The sequence below is a fragment of the Oryza sativa genome, chromosome 3, assembly GCF_034140825.1.
Source record: "Oryza sativa Japonica Group chromosome 3, ASM3414082v1".
Classification (NCBI taxonomy): domain Eukaryota; kingdom Viridiplantae; phylum Streptophyta; class Magnoliopsida; order Poales; family Poaceae; genus Oryza; species Oryza sativa.
In genome coordinates this window covers 5,824,151-5,839,892 of record NC_089037.1, presented here as the reverse complement: position 1 = coordinate 5,839,892, position 15,742 = coordinate 5,824,151, and the positions used below count along the sequence as shown (strand labels likewise).

The 15,742-nt window shown below is 41.0% G+C and overlaps 2 protein-coding genes across 4 annotated transcripts; one reads left to right on the top strand and one right to left on the bottom strand.

Annotated features, from left to right (window-relative positions):
* Positions 1-3,266: 3,266 nt before the first annotated feature.
* LOC4332026 (uncharacterized) lies at positions 3,267-12,859 on the top strand. 3 transcript variants are annotated; one of them, XM_015775620.3, is made up of 9 exons: positions 3,267-3,858; positions 4,772-4,960; positions 5,507-5,599; positions 5,722-5,904; positions 5,978-6,080; positions 6,171-6,359; positions 6,956-9,363; positions 10,218-10,804; positions 12,278-12,859. In XM_015775620.3, the coding sequence occupies exons 1-9, from the start codon at positions 3,658-3,660 to the stop codon at positions 12,285-12,287; spliced, it is 3,963 nt and encodes a 1,320-aa protein (XP_015631106.1). In that variant the 5' UTR covers positions 3,267-3,657; the 3' UTR covers positions 12,288-12,859. The 3 variants fall into 3 exon arrangements, with proteins under 3 accessions (XP_015631106.1, XP_015631107.1, XP_015631108.1); XM_015775621.2 differs by having other exon boundaries at positions 12,274-12,859; XM_015775622.3 differs by lacking the exon at positions 12,278-12,859 and having other exon boundaries at positions 10,218-10,808.
* Positions 12,860-13,108: 249 nt separating this feature from the next.
* LOC4332025 (uncharacterized) lies at positions 13,109-14,721 on the bottom strand. The gene is made up of 4 exons (XM_015775623.3): positions 14,415-14,721; positions 13,909-13,998; positions 13,640-13,736; positions 13,109-13,545 (listed from the first exon to the last, which is right to left on the bottom strand). Exons 1-4 carry the CDS (start codon positions 14,599-14,601, stop codon positions 13,407-13,409), a joined length of 513 nt encoding a protein of 170 aa, XP_015631109.1. The 5' UTR covers positions 14,602-14,721; the 3' UTR covers positions 13,109-13,406.
* Positions 14,722-15,742: the final 1,021 nt, after the last annotated feature.

The following is a 15,742-nucleotide window of genomic DNA, read 5'->3' as shown; positions in this document are numbered from 1 at the left end:
AATAACCGGGAGTAAAGATCAATCTTTAGTCCCGGTTGGTAATACCAACCCGGACTAAAGAGAGGGATCTTTAGTCCCGTTTGGTGTTACCAACCGGGACTAAAGAGAGGATAGGGACAGTCCCGGATGGTCCCCTTTTTTTGTTACTTTTTTTATTTTCTCCCGAATCGGATGGCATGCACATCCCAAATCAAACCCCAAATCCCTAAATCAAAGTAACATCCTAAATCCACATCACAAATCTCAAAGTCATTTATACACACCAATATAATACATCACAAATCCTAAAAAATTTACACACAAATCAAATACAACACAGATTATACATCTTAAATCAATATAATGAATCACAAAATTATACATCTCAGTGAATCACAAAATATCAAAAAAAAGAGAGAGAAAACAAGCTGCCGGATGTGCTACTACTCAAGAAATCAATCACAAAATATCAATCCCACTACTGCCGGCTGCCGCTATCGTTACTATTGCGCGCATGTGCTTCCCCTGCAACGCACGTTTGCGCCGCACGCCGCGCATCCGTCCGTCCACCACGTCCGCGCGGCGCGGCCTCCTCCATCTCCAGGTGAGGGAGGAGGAAAGGGAGGGGAAGGAAGGAGGAAGGGAAGGATCTGTGTAAGATCCATCTCCAGGTGAGGGAGGAGGAAGGGGAGGGGAAGGAAGGAGGAAGGAGAGGATCTGTGTAAGATAGGAGAGGGGAGGAGGGAGAGAAGAGAGGAGGATCGATCTGTGGGTGAGGTAGTGGTTGCGAGTGGAGGAGAGGATAAGGACTATGGATTATATACTACGTGTTTAATTTATTACCAACCAGGACTAAAGATCTAAATGATCTTTACTCCCGGACTAAACCCGGACTAAAGTGGTAATCTTTAGTCCCGGTTGGTAGTATGAACCGGGACTAAAGATTCTCGGCCCCTTGAGATGCCTCTGACAGGGGATGAACCGGGACCAAAAATCATCTTTAATCCCGGTTGGTGTGATCAAAATTTTTTTAACCGGGACTAAAAATCGTATTTAGTCCCGGTTTTAAATGGAACCGGGACTATTGTCGAATTTGGTCGACCGACCAAAGATGGTTTCTCCACCAGTGTTCATATCTAAACTGAGGTTTTCTTTCCTAAATGAATTTTCTAATTCACCGTCAAACACCTAGAATGACCATGGAAACATCCCAATAAACGGGGCTAAGATTTACCTAATCTGACCCGAGGACAAGCTCAAGCCTTGGTGTTTGAAAATAAGTAGGCTGGACTTTCAAAATCTTTTTTTTAACAAAAAAAATCAAGCCTGAGCTCAGAGTAGAGCTTTGTTATTTTGTCTTCTTTTTAATTACACAATATTACCTTATTATTGTTATTGCTATCATATTATTCTAGATTTAATATATATAGATATAAATATTTAATTTGATTTTGTGTTTATTTGGATTTTGGGTCCAAATTTGAGGCCCAGGTACGACCATTACAGACTTCGGCAGGGCTATATCAATTAGCTTGTTAACGATGGGATTATTTTATTCCTTCCAAAAGATATTTGTAGTCATTTGAATATATTATTGAGCATTTATTGCTTGGGATTATCTACACAATATGTATCCTTACAAAGCATTGGGATTTTGGGACGTGTGATTAGCATCCAAAGGTTCCATGCCATTTACATTAAAACCCCAGGAACCCTAACCCTTCCCCTTCCCCCTCCCCCTCCCCCTCCCCCCTCCTCCTCTAGCGCCGCCGTTGATATCATCCTAAAGCATACCATACTAGACCTTCTCTTCGGATGTGGATGTTGGTTAGGTCCGTCGGGCTACCTTCATTGATGCTAGTAATAGTAAGAAGTGTCACATCACTTGCCTTGTCTTCTACAACTTTTGTGGAAAGCTATCATGCCGTATTTCTTGTATCTAATGATCTTTTTTGAGATCCACTTCATTCCCTTCTCATAACTACAGCTTCTATGCTTCTATATTGCCCGTCACATCTGTCTCCTAGATCTATCGGCACCAAAATTGTATCATTATTTCGTTATTCCAAGATCAAAGCCCCAATCAAAGGGTTCATTGGGATTTGCCAATGATGCTAAGAAGGATGGGGTATGGTGAGGATCTTCAATCGAAAGCACCGGTTAGATATCTGAATTACTATTCTCCAGAACAAAATTATAACAAATATGTTGATCGTTTAGTATATTCCTGTTGTATTGTGTTTACAGATATGTTCTTTGTTTATATATTTGCATGAGTTAGTAGTAGATCTAAGTACACGGATTTTGGGTAGCAGAACCCACATAAAATTTACAAGAGCTATTACGTCTTTCTCAATTCTAAAAGTAATACTGGCTTAAAAGGAGGCACACAATTTTTCAGCTTTTAAACCATATTCGATAAACTTGTGGGAAACACATAAATATTGTTGATAACAAGAAATTTTAGTAAGGGTGCACTTTAACATTTTCTCCTCTTACATCAAAAGCAATCAACTTCAAAAGTGAGCTCCTCATAGCTAAACCGAGGTTTAGGGTGTGTTCGCTATTCCTAGTTGGTAACTTGGAACAATACTCACAGAAAACGGAGCGGTTCATTAGTGCATGATTAATTAAGTATTAGCTATTTTTTTAAAAAAATAGATTAATTTGATTTTTTAAGCAACTTTCTTATAGATTTTTTTTTGCAAAAAAACACACCGTTTAACAGTTTAAAAAGCATGCACATAAAAAACGAGGGAGAGAGGTTTAAAAAAGTGGGTGCCGAACACACCCAGTCTTTGCAAGATGAAATGAAAATCCGCATCAAACCACTTAGAATGACCGTAGAAACATCCCAAAGTGTCATCAACCGTAAACCAAGGTAGGAAGAAAATTCTCACTAAAGTAGTAGTATTAGTAAACTACACACCCCTCTCAAAGAATTTACCACTGCGTTAGCATACCGAAACTAACCAAGCTACGACCAATTCGAGTTGTATGCGATCGCAATTTCTGAGAAAATCCAAATGCTCCAAATCACACGCGCTGCAAAAGCCCGCGACCGCATATCTCGGTGGCTGGTCGAGCACGCCTGCATCGCATCCCCATTCCCCCACACCGCGGCCGCTCCAGCACGCCACGTCTGAAGTGTTTCAGACGCCGCGGCCACCGTGGGATCGAGGCATCGACCTCCTCCTCTTCGCACTGCGCTGCACTCTCTCTCGCGGTCGCGGTCCCGGTCCAAACCAACCCAAACCAAAACCGAACCAAACACCGACCCGCACCGCACCGCACCGCCCATTTCGCTTTGCACACCTCAACCCTCCCGTCCCCTCCCCTCCTCTCCTCTCCTCTCCTCCACGCCGACCACTCCCCATCCCCATCTCTCTCCCCTCACCGCCGCCGCCGCCGCCGCCGCCGCAGAGCAGGACGCTTCGGGTGGCGCGGGGGAGGGCAAGGCCGATCCGAAGCTCATCGGCGGGAGGTTGCCCCCCCACGCGATTTCCACCGGTTCCGGGGGTGGGGGTTCGATCCGCGCGGAGCCGACGGCGGGTGCGGGGGCCGTGCCGTGAGGTCCGCCGCCGCCGCCGTTCCCGGGGTGTAGGGTTTTTGGGTTCCCGGCCCGGCGAGCGAAGCATTGGTTGGCGTGGCCGCGGCGGGTTGTTTTGTTTTTTTGCTATGGGGATGGTGCCCAACGGGCTCCTGCCCAATGCGTCGGCCGGGGTCACGAGGCGGCTCGACGGCGAGCGGTGGGCCGCCGCGGAGGTGCGGACCGCGGAGCTGATCGCGCGCATCCAGCCCAACGCCGACTCCGAGCGGCGGAGGCGCGCCGTCTACGACTACGTGCGGCGCCTCATCACGAACTGCCTCTCGTGCCAGGTATAGCGATGGTGTTTGACTGCTGGATTGATTGTTCCGAGAGGTGTTACGGATTATTAGATTGAAGGGTTTCTCTGCGTGGCTTCGTGAGCAGCGAGTGAGTAGAGCACAGCCGTTCACCTGACTCGGTTGTAGTGGAATCGACCGGATTAATGATATTGGCATAAGAGGCAGATTGATTTCTATTTCTAAGTAAGTTCTATTTGAGCAAGGGACACTGGTTAGTGCCCTATTGGATCGTTTTGTGCTTTTTGTTCAAAAGTCGGAAGGTCTTGCTTCCAATAGCACTTGCATACAAGCACATGGGGGGTATCTTATCTTCATCATTGTTTGAGATATATGCTTTTTTTTTTCTTTTTGCTTCAGATCATCTGTTTATACTCTTTGAAACTTGTTTACACGCCTTGAGTTCTCATCCAGTGGAGACGATGACAAGGATTAAACTGCATTTTGGGAGAGGAGTATGATTTTGAGATATTCGATAGTCTATTGTTGAACTGTTTTTCACAGTAACATCCATTTCCCTGCAACATGGAATGCATCAGAGTAGCAGTTATCATGTTAACGAAAAGCTTGTGGAACTACAACATTGACCTTAGAGGAAGGTGATGATATGATAAACCGGCAAATCTTCAAGATTCAAAGTCGTAGTCAACCCATATGCATATGTGATGAGCGACTTGATTGGCTGATTGAATGACCATTTTTAGTAGGTGTGTCGGGCGATAGCAACGTTTAAATAGCTTCTTGTTTCTTGAGAAATGGAAAGAAACTTGTTCCATCATCTTTCTTCCTTAAGTCCAAAAGAGTATTGCACGCCTTGGAGCTTTCGTGGTCTTAAGTTTATCATTTCAAGTGTGATTTTTTTATTGATTATATACACCTGACAGAAGTTATCTATTTGTGTCTCTAGGTTTTCACATTTGGATCGGTCCCTCTGAAGACTTACTTACCTGATGGTGACATTGATGTCACTGCTTTTAGTGATAGTGAAGAATTGAAGGATACTTGGGCTAACTTGGTTCGGGATGCATTGGAGCATGAAGAGAAAAGTGAAAATGCTGAATTTCGTGTAAAAGAAGTTCAGTATATACAGGCGGAGGTAGAACCCTTCCTCTGAATTTTTAGTTTTGGAAAATGGCTATTGATCCGTCATGTAGCAGTCTTGATTTTTTTTGCAGCTCAGAATTATTGTTGTTCCTTTGGGTACATGGATGTTAAAGTTACTAATGATTATTTTTTGCATTTTCTGCCACATGAAGCAAATTAGAATAAGCAAAATATATAATACACCTATCTAAAGTGCTGGCTATATTATACTCTTCATTTTTTGCTGATGGAGTTTTACATGTGCTTCTGTTTCTAAAAGAAGATAGCGTGGAAACTTGAAACTGTTATTTTTTCAGATGCCATGAAATTTTAGGCGATCCACTATTGTAGGACCTGCTAGCCTATAATCCTGTTACTGCCTGGTGTGGACATTCAAGAGGATTGTTTAATGAAAGATACTTTTAGCATCCTACTAAGTACAGGGAAACACATTCTTTTGTTTACTCATTTTTGTTTTCATGGTTTATAATGTGTCAACTGTCTCACTCTGTTGTCATCTCTTTGGTATTGTTCTCATTTATTTGTGAATCATGTCCAGGTAAAAATTATTAAGTGTCTTGTGGACAACATTGTTGTTGACATATCATTTAATCAAGTTGGTGGATTGTGTACACTTTGTTTCCTTGAAGAGGTGCGCTCTCTTGTTCAAATCTAGCTGAATGTATATTGCTGTTTGGTTATCCTTATTGCATGTGTTTGGAATAAAAATTATTTGATTTTTCTGCCTTACTTGCTTCAATGGATCTACATTAGGTTGATGCCTTGATCAGTCAGAATCATTTATTCAAGAGGAGTATTATATTGATAAAGGCATGGTGTTTCTATGAGAGTCGTATTCTTGGAGCTCACCATGGTCTTATATCTACCTATGCATTGGAGACCCTGGTTCTGTACATTTTTCATGTGTTCAACAATTGTTTTACTGGACCACTGGAGGTGACTACTGGTTCTTGCACTTTACTATCCCAGCACGAGAAACAATTCTTATTTGCTACTTATGTGTTTGTAGGTATTATACCGTTTCTTAGAATTCTTCAGCAACTTTGACTGGGAGAAATTTTGTTTGAGTTTGTCGGGTCCTGTTCCTATAAGTTCACTTCCAGATATGACTGGTAATCTATATGCTGCTTACTATGACTTCTATATCAAAGTTGTTTATACGATTGTTATTTTACATTTTTTTTCAACGTTATTTTGTGCAGCGGAGCCACCACGGATGGATGCTGCTGAATTGTTGCTGAGCAAGTCCTTCCTTGATAAATGCAGTTATGCATATGCAGTTACACCTCGCATCCAGGAGAGCCAGGGTCAACAACCATTTGTTTCAAAGCACTTCAACGTTATTGATCCTTTACGGACAAACAATAACCTTGGAAGGAGTGTAAGTAAAGGTAACTATCGAGCATCAACTTACATAGTGCTTCTCTTATTGAAGTGACATGTACCGAACAGAGTTCAGTCCTGGTGGTTTTGTATATTACTATACTATGAATGCTAATCTATATTTTTGACAAGTTAAAGATGTTTTGACTTCCTAAGAATTCATATCGCAAACATGCTAATGGCTATTTAAATACATGGTCCTTGTAATAACTGTACTTGTTTTCTCTTTCTTTTGTGGAGGTTCTGTTTTGCTGACATAAGCTGTTTGACAATAAGCCAACAAACAGTTCTTTCTATATTAAATACTTCCAGATTGGATAGTGAGCACTTTTCTAGTAACTCATGAAACTCATCATTTGCTGGATTACTGGGATTCATCTTGCGAGTATAAAAATTCCTTATTGTTATGAACTTGTGATGCATCTCTTGTCAAATGTACACTCTTCAATATGTTGGCTTTGTGGTCATTTTGATGCTGTGGTCAATCCAGCGTCAAGTATTGAACTGTAACGGGCCATTTGACTGTATCCAGCGGAAGTTCTATTTCTGCAGAAAAAACATAGTACATATTATGTTGAGTTGATGAGCTTCTTCTTTTGTCCAGGCAATTTCTTTAGGATACGCAGTGCGTTTTCCTTTGGGGCGAAAAGGTTGGCAAAGTTACTCGAATGTCCAAAAGAAGATCTAATTGCTGAAGTAAATCAGTTCTTCACAAATACATGGATAAGACATGGTAGTGGCAATCGTCCTGATGCACCTACACTAGGTCTGGTTCATCAGCATCATCTGAAGGTTGTCCCTGCTGAAGCATCAAATAGTCAGAGAAGTGCGATGGCACTCAAGAAAAACGCTGAAAATCCTAATATTCGTGCTAACCAGGATAATCTCAGTGAAAATGCTAATAGCTATCCTGAAGCTACTTCTCAGCCACTTCAGAGAAGTGTTCTACACCCGAGAAATTCACTGAGAACAGTCAACCCTTCTGATTCTCATGCTCATCACCAAAAAGTTCATGTGACACATGCCAATACAAAGGTCTCTGAGCAGCTTGAAAGAAACAGTTCTGATGGATCAATGCAAAATGAAAGGAACAAGACAGTACCAAATTCTCTCTTTGTTAATGATAGAAATGGGCAAAACAGGTCTCGGTTTGCAAGAACCCGCTCTAGTCCTGAACTAACGGACCCTTCTGTTGAAGGATATTCTCGTGGAAGACGGACTGGAGTGGTTGAAATGGACAAATCTTTGAAGGTTGATTACAATAGCAGAAGAAACAACTTGGCTCCAGAAGTTTCTAGCAGCCACATCACTAAGTCTTCACAGGATGAGTCAGTGTCTTCGATGAACAGTTCATCTCACTATAGTGGGAAAGCAGCTTCTGACTCAAACAGTGTGTCAAGCAGCTACCGCGAAGATAATGGTTTCATAATGAACGAAGAACTTCCTTCTGTATCTGAGGCATCAGATAAACAGCAAGAGGAGCAAGTCCTAGTTAATTTAATGTCATCAGCTAAATTGCATGACTTCAACGGGCAAGTTCAATTGCCAATAGAAATGCCGCCTCATTTTTCGGTGGCACCCTCCCCTTTACTTGCACCAGCAGCTTTTCCCCCAAAACATTTTGCTGGAATTCCACCAACTAGCTTAATTGGGGCTCCATGGTCCAATATGCATTTGATCCATGGATATGTTTCACCACCCATGGCCCATTATGTCCAAAACCATACTTTCGCACCAAACATCGAAGAAGGTAACGAGAGTGAGAAACCTATTACACCAGATGCGAGTCGTGATGATGGCAACAATTGGCATGAGTATGGTGTTGGATTTCCTAGATATTTTAATCATCAAGGAAGAGATCCACAGATGCGCCACTTTAATGGAAAAGAGCATTCCTCTTCACCTAACAGTGTATCTGGTGCCCCCTTTGAAAGACAGGGAGAGATTGCTGTTGAGGATAATGGAGCAGTAGAAGAGAATTATACCAACATGTTTCAAAACCAAACAAGTAGACAAGCCAGCATAAATACTCGAATAGGTAGTGGAAATGCAAGAATCCCTTCTTCACAATCCGGTTTGTCAAGAAACAAAGCTATGCCTGAGAATTCATGGGGTGAATCAGCTGGAAATACAACAAGATCATTGAGGGACAAATGGGGAAAAAGGCCTGCCTTTGCAGCACCTGACACAACTACACATAGCAAAAATAATACTGGTTGGCAGACTGGAAATGCTTCTGAGCATATCCCCCCAGAGGTTGATGATGGTGCCCGGAATGGGGTTATAGTACCAAACATTAGACATGAGGCCTCTGACATAATAACAGGGTCTGGCTCAACAGCATCAAGAACTAGTCAAGTGCCAAATGATTTTGAACCATCACAGATTGGCATGCCTAATCCACTGTTTGCACCTCTTTTTATTGGATCCCCTCAGCAGAGACAATCTGGTAATGGCGGACTGACTTTTATTCAAACAGGTCCAGCGGTTCCTTTTTTGATGTTGCCATATGCTCCTGGGAATGATGGATCTGTTCCACAGTTTGAGAGGAATGAAGGGGTTGATCAACTTCCTGTCAATATTGCTGTCCAAAATTTTAGTTCACTCAACAATGTTCACCATCCTGATATCAATGCTACCTCAACAGCTTCATCCAGTACTGCAGGTGATCCATCTGAAGAGCAAAAGCCTGACATTTTGAACAGCGATTTTGATAGCCATTGGTGTAATTTACAATATGGACGGTCATGCCAAAACCCGCGCCCCATGAATCCTGTGTTATACCCCTTTGCAGTGCCACCAATGTATTTGCAGGGCCATGTTCCATGGGATGGGCCTGGCAGACCAGCTTCAACAAATGTTAACTGGACCCAGATGGTCCCCCCCAGCCAACGAATCTATCCTATGATGCCTCTACAACCTTCTTCTGAAAGAATTACTGGTGGTCCACAGCACCACACGGAGGATGCGCCCAGATACCGTGGTGGCACAGGAACTTACTTGCCAAATCCTGTAAGATCCTAACTAGCTGCTTTGATATCTTAATGCATAGATAACATGTTTAGTTGTTTACTATTGGTATATTGAAAATTAAAACATATTCTATCACATATATAGAACTCTAATATGATGCTAATCTATTGCAAAATGGTCTTATCAACCATAGCTTCTAAATTATATCACTGATTCTAGCTTTTGTAACAGCTGTTATAGGCGACAAGTTCACAGCTAACAAGATGCTACTACTCTTGTAACAATCTAGTGGAAATGCGTTAATCATAAAAAATAAAGTCTGTTTAATTTGCGTTGAAATTGTGATAGAATCTAAATCTAATAGAAAACGAAGGTGATAAAGGAAGTAACAAATTTGTAGGAATGTATAATGACAATGGACAACATTCACATATTCTATGTATAGCAAACTAGATGTGAGATTCATGGTTCACTGGTGAGGATGGATACTCAGCTACCTGGATCAACATACTTATTAGTTGCTGAATGATGAAAACTCTTGAGTTTATTTATGGTTGAATTTAAAATTTTTCAGGATGATGGAATTTAGGCCTAGCGGTTGTATCTTAAGTGCAATAATTTATTTCATTTTCTATAAGAAATAAAATTCATTAAGCAATCCTTTATGAATTTGATAGTCTAAACTTTTTTTTTGTTTGAAAAAAGACACTTTAAGGGAGCCCCCCGCAGTTAAAACTTTATTCAATTATACTATTAAGCATTAGGTTACAAAAGTTCAATCCAGTTTTCTAATACATCTCTCTCATGAGCTGATAACCTATATAAAATCACGAATATAGTCTGAACTGGTTGATACTAATTCGTCAATTCTATCTATTGCTTTTCTTCTTCAGAAGGTTCCATTTAAGGACCGACACTCAGGCTCAAGAAACCACAGAGGAAATTATAACACTGACAAGGGTGACCATAATGATAAAGAAGGAAATTGGATAAATTCAAAACAACGAAATCCTGGCCGCAGCTATGGACGTAGCCACTCAGAGAGGTCTGGCATACGATCGGATAGACAAGCAGCAGATGAAAACCAGTATGATAGGCAGCGGCGATCTTATAGAAATGATTCATACAGGCATGAGACAGGCGCCCAATCTTCTGGATCAACAAACTATATACGCAGACCAGGGAACATGACACATGGGGATCCATCACCATCTGCTTCAAATGGTATCGGTGCCCTTTCTGGGTCTTCAGCTCCATATTTCATGTACTACTCATGTGAACCAGGCACAAATCACGGTTCTTCATCTGAACCACTTGAATTTGGTTCACTTGGGCCAGTTCCTACAGCTGATGGTGGTGACATGCCACGACCCACTCGCCAAGCAATGCCCAATGAGTTTTATGGGCAAAGGCATGTTGCATTTAGGGGTGGCTCCTCTCATTCATCTCCTGATCAACCATCATCACCTCAAACTCGCAGGTAATACTCTCTTCTGTCCCCTTTGTTGTATCATGGTGTCGGTTTTCAGTCTTTGAAGTTTGATTATCTGAACAAAACAAACCAAATCATTACTTGTACTACAGAGTTTATCCTATTTCTAGAAAACTTGTGGTTGTTCCTTACTTAAGTGTTGCTTCCTGGTAGTCAACCTAGCTAAAATCGACAAAGTTGTATGCCTGCTAAATAAGTCAAATCTGTTAGTAAGTGCTTATGTGTTGAATACACTGGCACATCACGTGAGATGGATGCAGAAAAAGGTAGGAAAACTGGCATTGAAGAGAATCTGCTTCATATAATCAGGAAAGTAGGAAGTTTTAGCTCATTTAATTTTTGCTCTTCAAATTCCTTTTTTGAGTTTTTCACTAGGTACAGAAGTTCTTGAAAGTCTGAAAATTGTTTGCTAGAGATCAAACTTGTCTTAATTGGACAAGACACAAAAAAGACAATTACCAGAGCCTTTTTTGTGAGTGGCTTTTCCACGGGGATATGGACCAGGAATTGTGGGCTTCCAAATCAGACCTTCAGTGAACAAAACTTGACACTGTTTACTAAGTATTCATCCTTTTCAAATATATCAAATGAGGTTGACTTTGGTCTTGAAATTTTTCATGAGTGCAGACTATTGAATATGCCCTAGTAATTTTTTAGAACTTATAGACCTAGTCAAAATGGATTTTGCAACACATGCAATTTGCGCAGTACGTCCCATAAGCACTTCCCTCTTCCAGTAGTATTGATGCTATTGCAAGCTAATTTACAACAGCTGGAGTCTGTTAGGAAGCTTTAAGTTCAGTAGTTAACGTGTCAAAATGAACAGAGTAAATGTCCTCCATAACAATTGCTCCCTCCGTTTCATATTATAAGTTGTTTGACTTTTTCTATTCAAATTTTGTTAAGTTTGACCAAGTTTGTAGTAAAAATTAGCAATATCTAAAATATTAAATTAGTTTCACTAAATCTAACATTGAATATATTTTGATAATATGTTTGTTTTGTGTTGAAAATACTACTATATTTTTCTATAAGCTTGGTCAAACTTAAAGAATTTGATTCGGAAAAAAGTCAAATGACTTAAAATATGAAACGGGGGGAGTAATTAAATTGTTTCCTAATATTACCATATGTAACTTTAACCTATCCAGCTAATATTTTGCTATCAAACTATAATGTTTTTTTCTGGATATATCATGTAATGCACTAGTACCTCTTTGATCATCCGCTCCATTGACACAAACCCTCTTTGATGCAAAAAATCTGGTGATAACATGAATGGCATTTCCCATTTTAGTACCTGCCTTTTACTCATTATTCTCTATGTTCAGTTTTTGAACTTTGGCTGCATTAATTATTCTTTGTGCTTCCATGAATTGCTTTCGTGATAATTACTTTTACTGATATTTTTTTGTTATCATCAAGCTGAAAGTTTATGTATTTTATTCCCTTTCAAGGTAGTCCGTTCTGATCTCCTAATCTGATGGCTGGTCGCATTGAATCCGGTGCTTATGGTTGGTTTGGTGATGAGCTACCCAGAAAGCAATTGTGCTCTGGCAGCTGATACCGAATACTTTTAGCGGCCTCACCAGAATTTACTTCAGTCCGACGATACATCAGATTTATCATAGCACTACCTGATATCGGCAGCACCAACCTTCTGATTTCTGAACAAGCCATACAACTTGGAACCCTGAATATCTTCATGAAGAATTAACCTAAAGGATAAGCTCGAGGATTAACTGAGAGTGCCACCCTTCTCTGTAATATTACCGTCAAAAGATGACTATTAATGCTGAAGGAAGGAGAAGGATTGGCTTTTCAACCTTGAAAAGCATGGAAAATTATTGGTGGACAAATGTAACTGAATGAATGAGATATTCTCTTGTCTACAGGTAGAAGAGAGATCGTGTACTCTAGTTTACATACAACAAAACTTTTCACATTAGATGTACTAGATTTTAGGCGAATCCTCAACAGCAAATTGAACGGTTCTGTTTCTAGCATCCTTTGACTCAGTAAAAAAATTAAAGTTGGTACTCATTTTTCTGGTGTCTGCTTGTTTATTCCTGGTGCTTGCTTTTACCTTGGGTAATCTGATGGTATAATTTATTCCTGAGGTTGCTTCATTTATATATGCTGTCACTCGTTGAAACCTTGATGGATGAAAAACTTTCAGAACTGCAGGCCACCGGCAGTTGTATATATACTTCCCTTTTGGGCGAACCACCACAAAAAAAGAGAAGGAAAGAAGAACAGGCAGAGTGCTTACGGTAAGACAAGAAACGAAAATTTTAGGAAGCATATGAGAGGTTATTTAACATATGTGGGCGCATTCTGAAATGTCTGATTACATCTAATGCATCGTCGGATTTCTGTACTGAATCTGAAGAAAAAAGAAAGAGTGGAATTGTCTTTGAGTGTTTCAGACTTTGTTCCTTCCTACAATACAGAACCTGTGCTAATCAGGCTACCAAGAGTAAAATGCCATTCCTGGATCTAAACATAGTGGTGGTACTGGTCTGGCAACAAAAGCTGTATATATGCAGTGGCAAAACTCCACCATGGTGGAAAATGGTCTACACATTTTTCACTCTTGTCCAGTTCTTTTCTTCAGCTCTGCGATGAAATCCTCCTTCTCCTGGTCCGACATCCCCTCCGTCGAGCAGTCCCCGACGCCCCACTCGGCGCCACGCAGGCAGTATTTATCCTGAATCTCCCTCTCATTCCTGCAATTTTTTGATAAATTGTTCAGAGACCCATGGCAAGAACATGGCTGCAGGAGAGCTTCAAGAGAAACAGGGCTAGCGAAAATTGGGGTACTTCAGTTTGTTCTGCTTGGACTTCTCGAGCAGATCCTTGAGCACTTGGGAAGACTTGAACCTGGAGTCGAACTCGGCGTACTTCTTCTGGTTCTCCGCTTGAGAGCACCAAATTAAGAGAAAGTTTTTTTTTATCAGCGAATTCATGTCACAACAGAAGTGACAATTGGCAGGAACATTACAGGAACTCTCAGCGATCGAGATTCGAGAGAGATATGGCATGCATACATACATACATATATATAGGAGAGTAGTAGCCAGTTTGCTAACCATTCCATTTTTCCAAGAACTCCACTCGTGGCAGATCTGGGCCTGGAACCGATTCCATCCCTTTGAACCCTGACATGATGCCAGCATGTACTGCAGAAAGAAAGAACAATCAGCATGGCTGTGCGGTGCCAATTGTGTCTTGTGTGTTCATCCATTGTTCCATGCATCTTCAGTTCATGATCCAACTATCTACCACTCCCTCTGTTCTATATGTTCTATATTATAAGTCGTTTTGACTAAATTTTTAGACAAAAATAGCAATATCTATAACACCAAATTAGTTTCATTAAATGTAACATTGAATATATTACGATAATATACTTATTTTGTGTTAGAAATGTTATTAGTTTTTTTTATTAAAATTAATCAAACTTAAAATAATTTGCCTAGTCAAAGCGACAATACGAAATGGGAAACGGAGGGAGTAGCGTATACACTAACACTATCACCGCTTGCTTGCAAGCTGTTACTAGTCACTTCAGCTGTGCCTGTGTGCCGGTGTGTACCTGGACTGGACCAGAGGACAAGTGAGAGCGAGGCGGCGGCCGCTGGGACGATGGCCAGTGGAAGCCGGCCGACGTGGCCAGCCGTCTTCTCCGGCGCCGACGTCGCCGCGGTCGCGGCACTGCACCGCCCCCTACACCGCGGCGCGGTGACAGGTGACGCGGCGACGAGGCCGCGGAGGCCAAGCATGGCGATAACTCTAACTCGCCTGCTGGTTTTCCTCCTGCTCCGCTCAGTGGTGGCCTCGCCCAGCGTAGAGAGAAGGATGGGGTTAGTGGGTTGGAGACTGGGAGTAGTCAGGCTGCTGATGGGAAAAGATCGAAGGATGGGTGCCGACTTGTTCTCTTGTGAGCCACTAACAGCGAGATGACTGGGTCTTGCCTCTGGGGCTTTGCCTTGATTTTTTTTTAAAAAAATAGTTTTTAATTTATTAATAGATCTTTCCAAAAAGTATTTCCGAAAAATGCCCCTTTTGGCCACTCCAGCCCGTCTGGCTAGCCAAATAATTTTGTCACACCACACGTGGCTGGCATGCCGGTGACAGCCTCTTGCCACACCAGAAGGTTCAGATTTTAAAATACTTTTGGAAAAAGGTCTATTCATAAAATTAAAAAATTAAAAATAAAAAAAATATTTTGCCTTTGGGATATTTTTTTTACTCTTTTCTCTTTTGAAACAGATTATTGATAGGTTATTGTCATATATTATCCATTTGATTATAATGATATATTAAATATTTTACAAAACAAAATTAATAAAAATAGCTTAGAATAGAGTCTAATCAATGTGGTGGAAGAAAGTTTGTTGAGAAAGTACTATATTTTATATTTTATAGATGTGGACCAGATAATCCGTGATAGTAGTCCGTTCAAGGTTTTAAATTTTTAAATATTTTAAAAATATTTTTAATTAATACTTAATTAATGATGTAGTAATTAATCATTTCGTTTTACGTGGACGGGTGAAAAGTTTTCAACTCTTGCATTCCAACGAAGCCTTATAGATTTGGCCTTGTAAATGGTGTGTGTTTTTTTTCTTAAAACAAAGCATTATGATTTTGCTATAAATCTGTTGACAAATTTCTTCCTTAGAATTTGTCGATTTTTGAACCGCTTGATGAACCTCGGGATTCGTGCTTTTGCGTCGACGCTTTGATTTGTTTCTTTCGATGGCCGCTGGCTACCGGCACTGGCGCGGCTCATGCACGCGTAGATGTTAGACGAAGGGCAGAGATAAAGCGGCAGGGCATAGCCAAACATGCATGCATGAATGATGGCCTCCACACGCATCGTACAAACAGACATTGACATTGCGAGTTCGTAATGCCTCT